At 46.5% G+C, this 18976-nt stretch overlaps 1 protein-coding gene across 1 annotated transcript in view; it reads right to left on the bottom strand.

The window, feature by feature from the left end:
* Positions 1-1374: 1374 nt before the first annotated feature.
* TMEM132B (transmembrane protein 132B) overlaps positions 1375-18976 on the bottom strand; it is a 2267570-nt gene continuing 2249968 nt past the window's right edge. The window contains exon 9 of the mRNA XM_069620122.1: positions 1375-8710. Coding sequence (XP_069476223.1) covers positions 7562-8710 — 1149 coding nt within the window. The 3' untranslated portion in view covers positions 1375-7561. The remainder of the gene's footprint in view (positions 8711-18976) is intronic.

Genomic DNA, 18976 nt, shown 5'->3' with positions numbered 1-18976 from the left:
TAAGTAACAAAAGGGAAGCAAGCAAATGGAGTATTGTATAATGTTTGTGATATAGATTGTGTCATTATGAATTGTAATGTTTTGTACATGTGTAACATGCTTTTGTGGATTGTTTGATGGACTGAATTTAACTTCATGCTTCTTTTCAATGTATTCACTTAATAGGTACTGTGAGTGATTAATCAAAACTGAGAAACAGAAGAGATAGTTCATTGTGGAGGAATAGGGCAGGGTCTGGAATCACTATCTGTCCAGACCAATGAAACAGGTGTAGACCAGATAAAGGGACCTGCATGTTCCTGGACTTGATTTACAAAATCGACATCATTAAAACGTTTATTTCTGTTTGTCTTGTTTGTCATGAACCTCAAAATATGAATGTGATTCTTGTTTAAGCACATGTATATGAATGTATTTTTTTACTGAATCCTTTTGTCAATTTTTTTTAAAATGTTAATTAAAAAAAGCATTTTTCAATGAAAACAATTGTAATGAAATATTCTGATTGGCTGTTCTTCATAACACCTGCAAAGTAAATGCATATGACACATTTACGCATTGGTATATAAGGAGAATAGTCTAGCATGGACTCACACTTTAGTATATAAGGACCCTTGGAAACCGACAGAGGCCTGGTGACTCCTCTCATAGTTTGTGAAGGGCATTGCAATTGGAGAGAACTTCATTCATATGGACATGTCCAGCGCCTTCTCTCTCTCTGTGAGACGCCTGCGCATGGATCTGCCCTTTGCTAAGGCACTCCAGACACCGGCTGCTTCTTTTTTTATGTTTTCACTTGCATTGGGGTTAATGCCTTCCAAGCTTGCTGCCATGAGAGTCTTGAAAAAAATTCAAAGTCGCTCCAAAAAATTCAAAGTCGCTCCAAAGAAAGCGGGGAAGGCAGGATTCCAGGCCCTGCTGTTCTCGTGATGCAGGTCCTGCTCTCCGCGTGTCCCGTAATGTCATAGCAAAATGTAACCCCACATTTGGCTCAAAGGATATATGCATGTATGGGATTTCAAACATGTGAACCTACCTGGGAAGTAATATGTTTCATTAATGCGAGGAGAGAAAGACTGCTGCCACATGCAGACAAATGTTGGTACAGTTCCATTGACGATATTTAGCAAGTCTCTTATAATATAGCAAACCTGTGTCACTGTAAAGTCCACAATATGTTAAGCATGTCATATTTTCTAGATGGATAATTCTCCAGAAAAAGCATTTTTAAAGGTTAGATTTCTGTAAGTGCAACAGTGGTGCCAAATTCCAAAACCTTTACCCTTTGTCAGGTGGCAAAACCACTTCATTGAAAGCACCAAAATGGCAGGAAAATGCAGCATAACTTTCCCCAGAAAAGACACCCAACAATGGTATGATTATTTCAGTTTAATAAAGAAACTCTATCCCATGGGCACCAAAAGCAAATATTTATCTGAGAACTTTAAAAAAGAAAAAACGAGTTAAGGATTCATAGAGAGTGTGATCTGCTTAACAAAACAGTCCTTTTTTTAAAAGATGATATAAGCACATTCTGTTCAGACTCAATTCTGGCATATTCATCCTTTGCTCAGAGATGTGGGCTCCACGCAATGCCAGTCTCCAAAGGACGTTCTTTCAAAAGTCCCACAGTTGATAGATTTCCTTAGAACAGAAGCACATGCATTAAGAGAAATATCACACACTGTACATCAAGCAAATCTGTCTGGTCTGCTTCAAACCAATCAATCACACGCTGGCTGTTTACAATATGTACACTTTTTACAAATAAATATACCATTCACACAATCTACAATGCACAAATCACCTGAGTCATTAGGCGAGCTGGTCCATTTTACTACAGAAGAAAACATAGTTAAGAGACATGAAATATATCCATCCTAATATGGAACATTTGCATTGGTGAGCATACAAATCCTGTCCCTGCCCCTGTTACTAACAAGCATAAAACGGATTATGTAGTGTTATTCTGTAATTCAAGCACTGATTTCAGGTAAGGCTTAGGACCAACCTTTTCAATGGCATGTGTTCTAGACAGGTGTCCCGTCGTGTGTCATAGGGCCTCATTGGGTAGCAACGTACCAGAACCATTTCCGGACCGGCACACTATAGCTCTGTCTGCCGGAGCAGATGCACCCAGCAGATCTGATCTGCCGGGCGCATCAGCACCAGTAGGCAGGGTTGCCATGGAAGCACCAGCACCGCTGACAACGGTGCTGGTGCTTCCGTGCACCTATTCCCATGGTTTCCTACTGGATTCCACTGGAATGAGGCACAACATTTTCGGCCGCATGATATCCCAGGCCACCAGGACTTGTAATGTCTGGGTGGCACCGGGATCTCAGGTGGCAGAAGCGCTGTTATGGGGTTGGCAGGATATAGGATACTCAGACCCTCTAGCCTTCCCCTTATTACCAAGCATGTGAAGGGCCCTTTGTTTATCCCACCTCCGCCTTTGACACACTGTTTGCTATTAGCCAAAATAACAGTTCCTCCATCCTGCATTCAATTAATCTTAGTTCATATTTCTTGTTTAACAGCTCATCTTTCTCACAGCACCCCGCAGGAGCACGAATCTTGAGGGGCTGCAGGGAAAACCTGGAATTTCCCTGCTGGTGGTGTGACCAGCCAGAAGTGCGTTAGCCAGCCACGGCATCTTATACACACATTGTGGTAAAATCCAAACGTTGTTGCTCAAAAATATACTGGCCTGTAAGGAACTGACTGTGGTAAGTGTATAAATATACTTAATTTTGTGTAGGCCGAATGTTATTGCCATATGTTTGGATATTTGGAGGCACTGCCTTGAAGTGGTTTTCATCTTTCAGAACATATAGAAATCAGTGGGTAGTCATGAGTGAGTACTAGTTCCCATGGGGACTGCAGACTGTTGCGTCCCCCAGGGTTCAACTCTTGGTCCTGCTTTTTCAGTGTCTACAGCATCCAATCGTTTGAGATGATGAATCCAGTTTTATGCCAACTCAGGTAAAGATCACCTCCATGGACACTCTGGCTCCTGGCCAAAAACGACGCGTCCATCAAACCCAAAAATCAGGTGCAGAGTGCTGGTTGGAGCTAAATAGTCAAAAACATGGGGTGATATACTGATATATTAAACCTAGATAATAACAAGCATTGCTATGAACACCCCAGAGGTGCATCAATGAATGTTTTACAGTGACAAATCCCTGAATCAGGTGAAAGGCCTGGATGGCACTCTGCATAATGCTGCCTCCTGACCCTATGCCCACATGTTGATTCTGGTAAGCTTCTTGGCCTTGTGAAAGATCAGGAAAACAATAACTTTGAGCCCCAAGTAACATAATGTAGAAACCTGGGGGGCCTTGATGGGAGCATGACTCGGGGACTGCAGGTCACTGAAAAGGGTCTGCGCACACCGGTTCAGCAGCACCAGGAAGCTGGACACTGCTCACACTGATTGGCTGCAGGACTGGGAGGAAGAGATCATGTCACCTCGGCAAGTGAATCAGTGGCAGGTTGAAAAAGGCCTTGGTTGGGAGCGGGAAATCTCCTATTACGCCAGCTCAAGCTTTTCAGATAGCACACGATTGACTGGTTACTTGTCCATATACCGAGGTATTATATACCGAATCACTTATATATCGAAACATATCCCTTGAAAACCTGAATGTTGAATTATTTAGTTTTTTTTTTCATTTTATTTGTGGGAGTCCCCCAAACCTCCTTTTCTGACCCCTAAAACCCATCCCAACCATTTCCCCCGAAAAATGTAACCTTTAACCCACCATAAATGTATTCGATATAAGGGTTTTCAAGGTATATGATTGGATATACACGTGATTTGGTGTATATTTTCGATATAAAGACTGAATACTGATTTTGCCTGCTCTCCCTTCCAGATAAAATGACATGAATCCCACATTCTGAATCACATGATGTCTGAGGATTCCCTTTTCTGCTGCTATCTCCCAGACTATTATACCATCTGCTCAATCTGGAGATTTCACGTGGGTCTTTCCCAGGCAGATCCTCAATAGGAATTGATCAATGCAAGGTGCCCTACTTGTGCACATCGAAAGGTACCTTTACAACTTCCGATGTCAGGGGTCACGCCTTCACTTCATGAGAAGAAGTAGCAATTGCTTCTCCTCTCGCTTCAATCAGATGTCCCAAAGCACAGGAAAGAGACACACTGATATCGGCTTCCAATAACATCTTGTCATCTACTAGATGGGCGGCAAGGACGTTTCACACCATACCTCAACATAAATAAAGCTGCATGCAAATAACGGGCTCAGGAGAATTGTAGCCTCCTGTCCTGTCATTGGTTGGGAGAGCCCGCATAGTCATCAGCAGCTTATGTAGCCTTCTGTCATTGGTTGGAAGGGTCCACAGAGTCATCAGCCACATCTGTAGCCTGCTTTCATTGGTTGGAAGGGCCCACATAGTCACCTACAGATTCTGTAGCCTCATGTCATTGGTTGGAAGGGCCCACAGAGTCATCAGCAACATCTGTAGCCTGCTTTCATTGGTTGGAAGGGCCCACATTCGAGATTTGAAATCACTCACTGCATGCTGTAAGTCTGTGAAGACCCACCTATTCTGCTAGGCAATGCAGATGGTTAGGTACTGGTTTGTGGAAGACCCCATCTAATCGCATAACTGCAGATTCACTGCTACGTGTTCCATCGGCACCCAGACATGATTAAGTTTGTTTGGTGCGCACCCACAAATGAATACACATTCAAATTCAAATTCACATAGTCATCGGCAGATTCTGTAGCCTTCTCTCATTGGTTGGAAGAGCACACATAGTCATCTGCAGATCCTGTAGCCTTCTGTCATTGGTTGGAAGGGCCCACAGAGTCATCTGCAGATGCAGTAGCCTTCTGCCATTGGTTGGAAAGACCCAGAGAACCATCAGCAATATCTGTAGCCTGCTTTCATTGGTTGGAAGAGCCCACATTGTCATCAGCGGCATCTGTAGCCTTCTGTCATTGGTTGGAAGAGCCCACATAGTCATCAGCGGCATCTGTAGCCTTCTGACATTGGTTGGAAGAGCCCACATAGTCATCAGCGACATCTGTAGCCTTCTGTCATTGGTTGGAAGGGCCTACGGAGTCATCAGCGGCATCTGTAGCCTTCTGTCATTGGTTGGAAGAGCCCACATAGTCATCAGCGACATCTGTAGCCTTCTGTCATTGGTTGGAAGGGCCTACGGAGTCATCAGCGGCATCTGTAGCCTTCTGTCATTGGTTGGAAGAGCCCACATAGTCATCAGCGACATCTGTAGCCTTCTGTCATTGGTTGGAAGGACCGACAGAGTCATCAGTGGCATCTGTAGCCTCCTGACATTGGTTGGAAGAGGCCACATAGTCATCACCAGCATCTGTAGCCTTCTGTCATTGGTTGGAAGGGCCTACAGAGTCATCAGCGGCATCTGTAGCCTTCTGTCATTGGTTGGAAGGGCCCACATAGTCATCAGCGACATCTGTAGCCTTCTGTCATTGGTTGGAAGGGCCTACAGCGTCATCAGCGGCATCTGTAGCCTCCTGACATTGGTTGGAAGAGGCCACATGGTCATCAGCGGCATCTGTAGCCTTCTGTCATTGGTTGGAAGAGCCCACATAGTCATCACCAGCATCTGTAGCCTTCTGTCATTGGTTACAAGGGCCCACAGAGTCAGGCCAAAACCTGATACAGTTTTCATCTGGTCCATTGGTCACCAAACGAAATCTTAAAGGAGGGGCTCCCAAGGACTGAATCCTTGATCACTTGACATGTGATGGATTCTCTCGAGGGATACTAGATCTAGATTCGGGAAATGTATTGACAATATCTCTTAATAGAACAAAGACGCCCCCTTTCAGGACTGGAAACACATTCAGAAATTGGGGGTCATTACGAGTTTGGAGGCAGCCATGGCGCTCTTAGCGCCATGGCTGCCTCCAAATCTGGGTCCGGGTCCGGTCTGGCTGAATGGGGACTTACCGGGACTTTCCGGCCTATGCAGACCCGGTAAGTCCCCATTCAGTTAACCATGGGGATCAATGGGAATGGGGAAGGTGCTAATAACGGGCCCGCAAATTGCAGGCCCTTTATTAGCTCCAAGGTCCCTTAACAGGACCTGCGGAGAACGGCTGGTCAGACCAGCTGTTCCTGCTGGGACCCGCTAAGGGACCTCGGAATAGGGCGGTAAGGGTTTACCAGCACCGGCATCATTACCGGTGACCGTTAACCCTTACCGCCAAACTCGTAATGGCCCCCATTGTCAGTATCCACAATCCCATAGACACTCTCTTTTGGGAGTAACATGAATGTTACCCGTAGTGCTTTGAGCCTTTGGAGGAAGGGTAACTTTTCAACTATAGACCTTTGAGTACAAGATTGCTAAACCTATAAAAATTGTTTGGAAAGCATGCCCCCAGTTAGTTACTACTTCAAGGAACATGCCAAGAAGGGCTTTTTAACATGTTGCACTCTGCATAAAGCTCACAGCTGATTGGCTGCTACTCCCCATTTCATACAACACTGCCCCAGAGGTTCCAGAAGTGAAAAGTATGCAGTGTGTATGGAGCCGGCAGACTGAACCAAGGACGTGGTGTGGGGGGGGGGGTTCTAAATATGGGAGCTTTGTTCCCCACCAATGTAGATGTTTATATGTAAAACACCGAAGCCTAACTAGCTTTTCTAGAACGGTCTGTGAAAATGTCACTAGCCAACATATCTAGGGCTAGAGAACTATGTACAGAGGCCACGTAACATCAATGAGATGAATGGGTGCATTATTCTAATGCAGCGGTAGAGAATAAAGGCGTGAAGGAGAAGAAGGGACTCAAGGACACATCTGCCTCTGCCTTATCTTGTGAGGGAGGATCCAGAATCCAGTTCTCTGTTTTCAATGGTGCAAATTAGAACCAATCAGGTCACTGAATTTGAATTCACAGCCCGCACGGGGCCAGGGCAAGGTTGTGAGTTGCAGTGTTTGATCATGTCTTGCTTGGATCCTGGTGTACACCCAACTGTGATGATTTGACTTTGAGTGTGCTTTGTCTTGGAATGTTCTGGCTTGCCTACCTCTAGAACAATGTGGAAACCCGTCCTGACAGAATGATCCAGAAGCACAAGAACGATAACCCGGCATCAAACGTGTCAATGCAGCGGTTGCACGGCTGCCGTGCACATACCACACACACTGCATAAGGTTGTTACATTCACATACATGTGTGATAGACCTAACTTCTGGACGGTACCAATATATTTCATACTTTAAAGAAATCAAAAACATACATAACATTTTAAATGATGCTTTGTCAGGGACTGGGTCCCTCTTGAGCTCTGACTAATGACTAGGTAGTTTTGAAGAGGACTGTCCAGCACTGTGTGCAACTCTCCTCCACCGCTGTCCGAAGGGCCGGTCTCGCTGCGCTGTCTTTTATCGTATTCACGTTCCTGATCATGGCAATGTGTAGACTTTCTTATCCACCCTCATATTGCTGACTCGATGTCCTGCTCCACCATAAGAAACGGAAGGCAAAAAGGTGAATCGAAACTTCATGAAAGAGTCTCATGTCGCGTCTTAGAGTCTTTCCAAATAGTCTCTGAGCTCCCGCGAGTCCCCCATGTCCATGTCCTGGCATACCCACTTGATGTTATCATCATTACCAAATATAACAGAGTTTGTGTACGGCCCTCCATCCTCTGGTAAAACAGTTGTAAAAGTTGTGAACTTTACCCTCTTCCTCTTGGGCCCAGAGGGGTTCACTGGCTCGTTGCGTAAGTCTTTCTGATAGGCATAGTCAGACGAACGGAGTATCTGACCATGAGGGTTCTTTTGGGATCCACCATTGAGGAGAAAGTTGCTCTCTTCAAACTGCAGCCCCCGGTCGATCATGGTGGTACATTCTTCAGCCGGCAGCGATAGGTCAACAGCGTTCTCCAAGAGCTCTGCCTCATTCCCCAGCCAGACCCAGTCATGAGAGTGGGGGATGGCCCCATGCTCTGGGGCAGGGAACCTTTTGTGTCTGTATTTCCATGTGAAGGCTACACAGTTAATTAGGAAAACTAGGATTGCAAGACAGAAGACACAGAGCAGAGCGTACATGCCAATTTCCAAATCTGTCAGAGCCCTGGGGGTCAAGGTAAGGTCGCTTCCATTGGGCTGCCCTGGCACATCTAGGTTCACCGGAAAAGTGGTGGCAGCTGTTGGGAGGTGTTGCAGGTCACCATCACTGTTGGCTTTTTTGAGGTCCACTTTTGCGGCAAGAGAATTAGAGGGAATGCTTGTGTTGTTGCCTTCAAAATCTAGAGATGTTCCATGTTTCGCAGAATCATGGCCTTTGTTCCCTTGCTCCTGTATCCTCTCCACCGAGTTGCTTACGTGGTTTATGATGTCGTGGTCTACTACAGTGACTTCATTAGTGGTACTTTTGCTGTCGGATTCTTTATGCCCAAATTTCACTTTGATGCTGCCCGTCCCAGTAGCCAAGCTGCTCTTCCTCTTGCTCTTCTGGCATGCCTCGCTGATCACCAACTCCAGCTTCACCAGTGGACCCTGGCCTTCACCCTCAGCTACTGCAAGTGGCCACTCCCCATCCGGCCCCTGATGCACAGAGACGACCATGTCATCCAATGAGGAGGTGACAAAGGCAAAGTCCTTCGGTTCATAAATATCCAATGGTGTCACGGAGCCGTCGCTGAAGAGGATCCAAGCGCTGATTGCTGCTTCCTAAGGGAGGAAAGATAGAGCTATGAGCCATGATGAAGGAATACAGTGTCATCCCCAAGCCCCAACCTTGCGACTCCCCCCTCGGCTGTTATGTATTTATTTATTTATTTATTGCATTTGTTATACACCCAAACCCAGAGGAATCACGGCGTAGGTTACAGGCAATCTTGATTCTCTGGTTTCAATAAGGAATGATGTTACATTTCACAGATATTTGATAACGGTACAATTAGGACCATGGCATAGAATACTTGCAGAGAGTATGCATCTACATTTTAGAGGTAGGGGGGAGGGAAGGGCTAAGAATGAGTTAGAGTTTATTAAAGAGCCACGCTTTTAGAGTTTTCTTGAAGCACTGGTGGCTCATTTCTAGTGTGCGAGGCGAGGGAATTCCAGAGTTTTGGTGCCATTAATGGAAAGCTGCTTCCCCCGAGCCCTCGAACTTTTGAAGCGTGGGACAAAGAGTTGTGTCTTGTTGTTAGATCTCAGTAGTCTCGTGGTCTTGTTTAAAGTGACAGTATTGTTGATGTACATAGGGGCCTTCTTAGCGAGACATTAATGGGTGATGCAAAGTGTTTTGAAGATAGTTCTGGCTTTAACAGGTATCCATTGGACTTCCCTCCAAGTGTTAGAAATGTGGTCTGATTTTTCTAATCCAAGGGCTGCTTGCAGGGCTTTATTTTGTAACAGTAGTAGTTTAGCAAGGTTGGCATTCGAGGAGCCTAGCAACAGTATGTTACACTGGTCTAATTTTGACAAAATGCGAGCACGGGCAAGAGTGGTACAGCTTTGCAGAGTCAGGGATTGACGGCTTAAAGCAATCAATGTACTTGCATGTGATGTGACCGCTGAGAGGGCATTGTTAGATGTGCACCTAGGCGGACACCCAGAGGTTTCACCTGCTTGAGGACTGGGATGGGAGTTCCATCAAGAGTCACTGTTGAGTAGCCAGTGTGGAGAGAATTCATTTTAGCAGGGGAACCCACAATGAGGACCTCCGTCTTTTCATCGTTGAGGCACAGGCTATTGATAGCCATCCCATTTTGAATTATAGCATACATCTTATTAATGTTGATTGTGTCCTGCTCATAGTTGCCAGTGATGGGAATGAGGATCTGGGTGTCATCGGTGACATTCATATAGATGACACCCATGGCATCCAGTGCTGCAAATAAGAGCTTAGTGTAGGCGCGATATAGGGTGTGCGAAAGACAGGATCCTTGCGGTACTCCTAAACAGACTAAAATGAGTTTTGCAGCTTCCTTCCCAATGGTGATTTGTGAGGTGCGTTCTGCAAGGAAGGATTTGACCCAGAGGGTAGCTTAATGTGAAACTTGAAATTGTCTGACTGCGTAGAATTTAGTTTGTCATGGTCCATCAGGTCAAATGCAGCGGACAGGTCTAATAGGAGGAGGATACAAAGTTTGCCGGCATCTCTTATGGAATCCATCTGGATTTTGAGGTCCAATAATGCCGTTTCAGTGCTATGGTTGGACCGGAAACCAGACTGCCCCGCTCTTAGAAGGTGGTTTTGTTCGAGATGGTTTTGTATTTGTGAATAGGCTTTTTTATCAATTATTTTCAACAGAAAGGGAACAGTGGTTATGGGGCGGTAGTTTGTTGGGAACTGTCAGTTCCCACAAGGGTTTTTTGAGGAGTGGGGTAACCCAAGCTTTTTTTTTTTTTTTATACCCGTATCCCAAGCTTCTTTGATACTGACAGGGACAGCGTTTGCGCTAAAGGAGGCATTGACAAATTTGATGATGATAGTGTTAGCATAGGAACACACAGTTTGACTAAGTGGGCAGGGCAGCAGTCTCCTTTACAGTTAGATAGTTTTAACTTAGAGATGGTGTCCAGCACTTGGTCTTGGGTGACTGTGCAAATTGTGTGCCTGAGGTTTCACAAACTCTATCCATCGTTGGAAGAGGTGCGCTTTTACTGGCCAAAAGCTATCTTTCAGATGTGATTGTGTCTTGGAGCATGACTCTTTCTGATGCCAGAGCGTTCCGGATGGAAGTACACCAAGCATTACTCGAATCGACAGGAGTAGTGGACGGTATGAGGTTTTCCAACTCTCTGAGTATAGTGAAGAGTTCTTTAGAGTTTGAAGAAGCATTACTTATAGGGGTGTTCAGGGCGTTAGCTTTGTGCGCTATAATAGCGGGTTTGTGTAGTTTATTTGCTTTCAGAAATGCTTTGGCAGAGTTCGTAGATAAAGATTGTTTATGAATGAGTTCTAGGGATATTGTGTTACGCCTGAGTGACAACAGTTGCTCATTGAACCAAAAATTAGAGCGTTTGGCTGGTCGCCGAGATTTAGTTGTGAGTGGGGCTATGGTATCAATAGTGGTTTTAAGACAATTGTGATAAGTGTTCGCAACGCAACAGGGTTTAGTGTTAGATGGGGTGTTGGTGGAGAGGGCCTGCACCAGGACAGGGGTACGGCTGTCTGCTGTTCTGGTATGAGTGTTTCTTATTTCAATAGTATCCAGAAGGGTAGGAGTGGGGATGAACTTCTCTTTAATGCTTAATTTGAAACTGATTAAGTGTTGGTCAGTCCAATAAACTACTGTAATGGAGTCATTTGATAGATGGACATTCACTGTTAGTATCCAATCTAGTATTCAAATGATTTGGGTACATATTTATGGCCAGGGTGGAGTAGATTTAAACTTTAAAACAGTTTCTCTACAGTAGGGCATAAGGAATATTCTGACTAATATGACTCTGGGTGAAATGACAAGTCATAATAAATGAATATCAATTAAGAAACTAGCAGGGGCAATGACATCAAAGCATTTAGTCAGATTGGCTAATTGCTTTATTTGTAATAAAAAATATACAAAAGCCATGTCCTTAATGTCACTTTGTGTGCAAAACGTCAACAATTTAACAACAGATAATGAGGAAATGTTATGGAAGGTAAGAAAAGCCAAAAGTTAAAAAAAGAGTGCACAGGAGTAAGAAGTAAGTTCTTCTTCTTAACTCAGGTTTAAATTGCTAAGAATAGAATATGAAGATAGCTGGCACATGAGCATGCATGTCCCACTAACAATGCTACATTAAGAGACAGACCTGATGTTGCCACCAAAGTTCCAAGAAAGGAATTATTAGAAGATGTGTGCACTGCCTTCAGTATTGAGGCTCTGAGGGTAAGATCTGTCTGGACTCTGCATTCAGTATTGAGGCTCCGAGGGTTGAGATCTGTCTGTACTTTGCTTTCAGTATTGAGGCTCTGAGGGGGAGAGATCTGTCTGGACTCTGCTTTCAGTATTGAGGCTCTGAGGGGTGAGATCTGTCTACACTCTGCTTTCAGTATTGAGGCTCCGAGGGGTGAGATCTGTCTGGACTCTGCTTTTAGTATTGAGGCTCCGAGGGGTGAGATCTGTCTGGACTCTGCTTTTAGTATTGAGGCTCCGAGGGTTGAGATCTGTCTGGACTTTGCTTTCAGTATTGAGGCTCTAAGGGGGTGAGATCTGTCTGGACTCTGCTTTCAGTATTGAGGTTCTGAGGGGGTGAGATCTGTCTGGACTCTTGCTTTCAGTATTGAGGCTCTGAGGGGGTGAGATCTGTCTGGACTCTGCTTTTAGTATTGAGGCTCCGAGGGTTGAGATCTGTCTGGACTCTGCTTTCAGTATTAAGGCTCTGAGGGGTGAGATCTGTCTGGACTCTGCTTTCAGTATTGAGGCTCCGAGGGTTGAGATCTGTCTGGACTCTGCTTTTAGTATTGAGGCTCCAAGGGTTGAGAACTGTCTGGACTCTGCTTTCAGTATTGAGGCTCTGAAGGGTGAGATCTGTCTGGACTCTGCTTTCAGTATTGAGGCTCTGAGGGTTGAGATCTGTCTGGACTCTGCTTTTAGTATTGAGGCTCCGAGGGTTTAGATCTGTCTGGACTCTGCTTTCAGTATTGAGGCTCTGAGGGGGTGAGATCTGTCTGGACTCTATTTTCAGTATTGAGGCTCTGAGGGGTGAGATCTGTCTGGACTCTGCTTTTAGTATTGAGGCTCCGAGGGTTGAAATCTGTCTGGACTCTGCTTTCAGTATTGAGGCTCTGAGGGGTGATATCTGTCTGGACTCTGCTTTCAGTATTGAGGCTCCAAGGGTTGAAATCTGTCTGGACTCTGCTTTCAATATTGAGGCTCTGAGGGGTGAGATCTGTCTGGACTCTGCTTTTAGTATTGAGGTTCCGAAGGTTGAGATCTGTCTGGGCTCTGCTTTCAGTATTGAGGCTCTGAGGGGGGAGATCTTTCTGGACTCTGCTTTTAGTATTGAGGCTCTGAGGGTTGAGATCTGTCTGGACTCTGCTTTTAGTATTGAGGCTCCGAGGGTTGAGATCTGTCTGGACTCTGCTTTCAGTATTTAGGCTCTGAGGGGTGAGATCTGTCTACACTCTGCTTTCGGTATTGAGGCTCCGAGGGGTGAGATCTGTCTGGACTCTGCTTTTAGTATTGAGGCTCCGAGGGGTGAGATCTGTCTGGACTCTGCTTTTAGTATTGAGGCTCCGAGGATTGAGATCTGTCTGGACTCTGCTTTTAGTATTGAGGCTCCGAGGGTTGAGATCTGTCTGGACTTTGGTTTCAGTATTGAGGCTCTGAGGGGGTGAGATCAGTCTGGACTCTGCTTTCAGTATTGAGGCTCTGAGGGGTGAGATCTGTCTACACTCTGCTTTCGATATTGAGGCTCCGAGGGGTGAGATCTGTTTGGACTCTGCTTTTAGTATTGAGGCTCTGAGGGTTGAGATCTGTCTGGACTCTGCTTTCAGTATTGAGGCTCTGAGGGGGTGAGATCTGTCTGGACTCTGCTTTCAGTATTGAGGCTCTAAGGGGTGAGATCTGTCTACACTCTGCTTTCGGTATTGAGGCTCCGAGGGGTGAGATCTGTCTGGACCCTGCTTTCAGTATTGAGGCTCCCAGGGTTGAGATCTGTCTGGACTCTGCTTTCAGTAATGAAGCTCCGAGGGGTGAGATCTGTCTGGACTCTGCTTTTAGTATTGAGGCTCCGAGGGGTGAGATCTGTCTGAACTCTGCTTTTAGTATTGAGGCTCCGAGGGTTGAGATCTGTCTGGACTCTACTTTCAGTATTGAGGCTCTGAGGGGGTTAGATCTGTCTGGACTCTGCTTTCAATATTGAGGCTCTGAGGGGTGAGATCTGTCTACACTCTGCTTTCGGTATTGAGGCTCTGAGGGGTGAGATCTGTCTGGACTCTACTTTCAGTATTGAGGCTCCGAGGGTTGAGATCTGTCTGGACTCTGCTTTTAGTATTGAGGCTCTGAGGGGTGAGATCTGTCTGGACTCTGCTTTCAGTACTGAAGCTCCGAGGGGTGAGATCTGTCTGGACTCTTCTTTTAGTATTGAGGCTCTGAGGGGTGAGATCTGTCTACACTCTGCTTTCGGTATTGAGGCTCGAAGGGGTGAGATCTGTCTGGACTCTGCTTTCAGTATTGAGGCTCTGAGAGGGTGAGATATGTCTGGACTCTGCTTTCAGTATTGAAGCTCCAATGGTTGAGATCTGTCTGGACTCTGCTTACAGTACTGAAGCTCTGAGGGTTGAGATCTGTCTGGACTCTGCTTTCAGTATTGAGGCTCTGAGGGGTAGGATCTGTCTACACACTGCTTTCGGTATTGAGGCTCCGAGGGTTGAGATCTGCCTGGAATCTGCTTTCAGTATTGAGGCTCTGAGGGGTGAGATCTATCTACACTCTGCTTTCGGTATTGAGGCTCCGAGGGGTGAGATCTGTCTGGACTCTGCTTGCGGTATTGAGGCTACGAGGGGGGAAATCTGTCTGGACTCTGCTTTCAGTATTGAGGCTCCTAGGGGTGAGATCTGTCTGGACTCTGCTTTCAGTATTGAGGCTCTGAGGGGTTCAGATCTGTCTGGACTCTGCTTTCAGTATTGAGGATTCGAGGGGTGAAATCTGTCTGGACTCTGCTTTCAGTATTTAGGCTCTGAGGGGTGAGGTCTGTCTGGACTCTGCTTTCAGTATTAAGGCTCTGAGGGGTGAGATCTGTCTGGACTCTGCTTTCAGTACTGAAGCTCCGAGGGTTGAGAAATGTCTGGACTCTTCTTTTAGTACTGAAACTATAAGGGTTGAGATCTGTCTGGACTCTGCTTTTGGTTTTGAGGCTCCGAGGGGTGAGATCTGTCTGGACTCTGATTTCGGTATTGAGGCTCCGAGGGGTAAGATCTGTCTGGACTCTGCTTTCGATATTGAGGCTCCGAGGGTTGAGATCTGTCTGGACTCTGCTTTTGGTTTTGAGGCTCCGAGGGGTGAGATCTGTCTGGACTCTGCTTTCAGTATTGAGGATTTGAGGGGTGAGATCTGTCTGGACTCTGCTTTCAGTATTGAGGCTCTGAGGTGTGAGATATGTCTGGACTCTTGCTTTCAGTATTGTGGTTCTGAGGGGTGAGATCTGTCTGGATTCTGCTTTCAGTATTGAGGCTCTGAGGGTTGAGATCTGTCTGGACTCTGCTTACAGCATTGAGGCTCGAGGGGTGAGATCTGTCTGGATTCTGCTTTCATTATTGAGGCTCTGAGGGGTGAGCTCTGTCTGGTCTGGTTTCAGTACTGAAGCTCCGAGGGGTGAGATCTGTCTGGACTCTGCTTTCAGTATTGAGGCTCTGAGGGGGTGAGATCTGTCTGGGCTCTGCTTTCAATACTGAAGCTCCGAGAGGTGAGATCTGTCTGGACTCTCCTTTCAGTATTGAGGCTCTGAGGGGTGAAATCTGTCTGGATTCTGATTTCAGTAGTGAGGTTCTGAGGGCTGAGATCTTTCTGGACTCTGCTTTCAGTATTGAGGCTCAGAGGGGTGAGATCTGTCTGAACTCTGCTTTCAGTATTGAGGCTTCGAGGGGTGAGATCTGTCTGGACTCTGCTTACAGTATTGAATCTCGAGGGGTGAGATCTGTCTGGATTCTGCTTTCATTATTGAGGCTCCGAGTGTGTGGGATCTGTCTGGAATCTGCTTTCAGTACTGAGACTCCGAGGGGTGAGATCTGTATTGGATTCTTGCTTTCAGTATTTAGGATCTGAGGGGTGAGATCTGTCTGGACTCTGCTTTCAGTATTGAGGCTCTGAGGGGTGAGCTTTGTCTGGACTCTGGTTTCAGTACTGAAGCTCCGAGGGGTGAGATCTGTCTGGACTCTGCTTTCAGTATTGAGGCTCTGAGGGGGTGAGATCTGTATGGACTCTTGCTTTCAGTATTTAGGATCTGAGGGGTGAGATCTGTCTGGACTCTGCTTTCAGTATTGTGGCTCTGAGGGGTGAGATCTTTCTGGACTCTGCTTTCAGTATTGAGGCTCTGAGGGGTGAGCTCTGTCTGGACTCTGGTTTCAGTACTGAAGCTCCGAGGGGTGAGATCTGTCTGGACTCTGCTCTCAGTATTGAGGCTCTGAGGGGGTGAGATCTGTCTGGACTCTGCTTTCAATACTGAAGCTCAGAGAGGTGAGATCTGTCTGGACTCTCCTTTCAGTATTGAGGCTCTGAGGGGTGAAATCTGTCTGGATTCTGCTTTCAGTATTGAGGTTCTGAGGGGTGAGATCTTTCTGGACTCTGGTTTCAGTACTGAAGCTCCGAGGGGTGAGATCTGTCTGGACTCTGCTTTCAGTATTGAGGCTCAGAGGGGTGAGATCTGTCTGGACTCTGCTTTCAGTATTGAGGCTTCGAGGGGTGAGATCTGTCTGGATTCTGCTTTCATTATTGAGGCTCCGAGGGTGTGGGATCTGTCTGGAATCTGCTTTCAGTACTGAGACTCCGAGGGGTGAGATCTGTATTGGACTCTTGTTTTCAGTATTGTGGCTCTGAGGGGTGAGATCTGTCTGTACTCTGCTTTGAGTATTGAGGCTCTGAGGGGGTGAGATCTGTCTAGACTCTGCTTTCAGTATTGAGGCTCTGAGGGGGTGAGATCTGTCTGTACTCTGATTTCAGTATTGAGGCTCTGAGGGGGTGAAATCTTACTGGACTCTGCTTTCAGTATTGAGGCTCCGACGGGTGAAATCTGTCTGGATTCTGCTTTCAGTATTGAGGCTTTGAGGGGTGAGATCTGTTTAGACTCTGCTTACAGTATTGAGGCTCCGAGGGGTGAGATTTGTCTGGACTCTCCTTTCAGTATTGAGGCTCTGAGAGGTTAAATCTGTCTGGATTCTGCTTTCAGTATTGAGGTTCTGAGGGGTGAGATCTTTCTGGACTCTGCTTTCAGTATTGAGGCTCAGAGGGGTGAGATCTGTCTGGACTCTGCTTACAGTATTGAGGCTCCGAGGGGTGAGATCTGTCTGGATTCTGCTTTCAGTATTGAGGTTCTGAGGGGTGAGATCTTTCTGGACTCTGCTTTCAGTATTGAGGCTCAGAGGGGTGAGATATGTCTGGACTCTGCTTTCAGTATTGAGGCTCCGAGGGGTGAGATCTGTCTGGATTGTGCTTTCATTATTGAGGCTCCGAGGGTGTGGGATCTGTCTGGAATCTGCTTTCAGTACTGAGGCTCCGAGGGGTGAGATCTGTCTGGACTTTTGCTTTCAGTATTGAGTCTCAGAGGGGTGAGATCTGTCTGGACTCTGCTTTCAGTATTGAGGCTCCGAGGGGTGAGATCTGTCTGGATTGTGCTTTCAGTATTGAAGCTCTGAGGGGGTGAGATCTGTCTGGAATCTGCTTTCAGTATTGAGGCTCTGAGGGGGTGAGATCGATCTGGACTCTGCTTTCAGTATTGAGGCTTTGAGGGGTGAAATCTGTCTGGATTCTGCTTTCAGTATTGAGGCTTCGAGGGGTGAGATCTGTCTGGACTCTGCTTACAGTATTGAGGCTCTGAGGGGTGAGATCTGTCTGGACTCTCCTTTTAGTATTGAGGCTCTGAGGGGTGAAATCTGTGTGGATTCTGCTTTCAGTAATGAGGTTCTGAGGGGTGAGATATCTCTGGACTCTGCTTTCAGTATTGAGTCTCAGAGGGGGTGAGATCTGTCTGGACTCTGCCTTCAGTACTGAGGCTCTGAGGGGGTGAGATCTGTATGGGCTCTTGCTTTCAGTATTTAGGCTCTGAGGGGTGAGATCTGTCTGGACTCTGCTTTCAGTATTGAGGCTCTGACGGGTGAGCTCTCTCTGGGCTCTGGTTTCAGTACTGAAACTCCGAAGGGTGAGATCTGTCTGGACTCTGCTTTCAGTATTGAGGCTCTGAGGGGGTGAGATCTGTCTAGACTCTGCTTTCAGTATTGAGGCTCTGAGGGGGTGAGATCTGTCTGGACTCTGATTTCAGTATTGAGGCTCTGAGGGGGTGAAATCTTACTGGACTCTGCTTTCAGTATTGAGGCTCCGACGGGTGAAATCTGTCTGGATTCTGCTTTCAGTATTGAGGCTTTGAGGGGTGAGATCTGTTTAGACTCTGCTTACAGTATTGAGGCTCCGAGGGGTGAGATTTGTCTGGACTCTCCTTTCAGTATTGAGGCTCTGAGAGGTTAAATCTGTCTGGATTCTGCTTTCAGTATTGAGGTTCTGAGGGGTGAGATCTTTCTGGACTCTGCTTTCAGTATTGAGGCTCAGAGGGGTGAGATCTGTCTGGACTCTGCTTACAGTATTGAGGCTCCGAGGGGTGAGATCTGTCTGGATTCTGCTTTCAGTATTGAGGTTCTGAGGGGTGAGATCTTTCTGGACTCTGCTTTCAGTATTGAGGCTCCGAGGGGTGAGATATGTCTGGACTCTGCTTTCAGTATTGAGGCTCCGAGGGGTGAGATCTGTCTGGATTGTGCTTTCATTATTGAGGCTCCGAGGGTGTGGGATCTGTCTGGAATCTGCTTTCAGTACTGAGGCTCCGAGGGGTGAGATCTGTCTGGACTTTTGCTTTCAGTATTGAGTCTCAGAGGGGTGAGATCTGTCTGGACTCTGCTTTCAGTATTGAGGCTCCGAGGGGTGAGATCTGTCTGGATTGTGCTTTCAGTATTGAAGCTCTGAGGGGGTGAGATCTGTCTGGAATCTGCTTTCAGTATTGAGGCTCTGAGGGGGTGAGATCGATCTGGACTCTGCTTTCAGTATTGAGGCTTTGAGGGGTGAAATCTGTCTGGATTCTGCTTTCAGTATTGAGGCTTCGAGGGGTGAGATCTGTCTGGACTCTGCTTACAGTATTGAGGCTCTGAGGGGTGAGATCTGTCTGGACTCTCCTTTTAGTATTGAGGCTCTGAGGGGTGAAATCTGTGTGGATTCTGCTTTCAGTAATGAGGTTCTGAGGGGTGAGATATTTCTGGACTCTGCTTTCAGTATTGAGTCTCAGAGGGGGTGAGATCTG

Source organism: Ambystoma mexicanum, chromosome 10 (genome assembly GCF_040938575.1).
Source record: "Ambystoma mexicanum isolate Mex_15411 chromosome 10, UKY_AmexF1_1, whole genome shotgun sequence".
In the NCBI taxonomy this organism is placed as follows: Eukaryota; Metazoa; Chordata; class Amphibia; order Caudata; family Ambystomatidae; genus Ambystoma; species Ambystoma mexicanum.
Note: the sequence above shows the minus strand (reverse complement) of the source record. Positions and strands in the feature narration are given on the sequence as shown.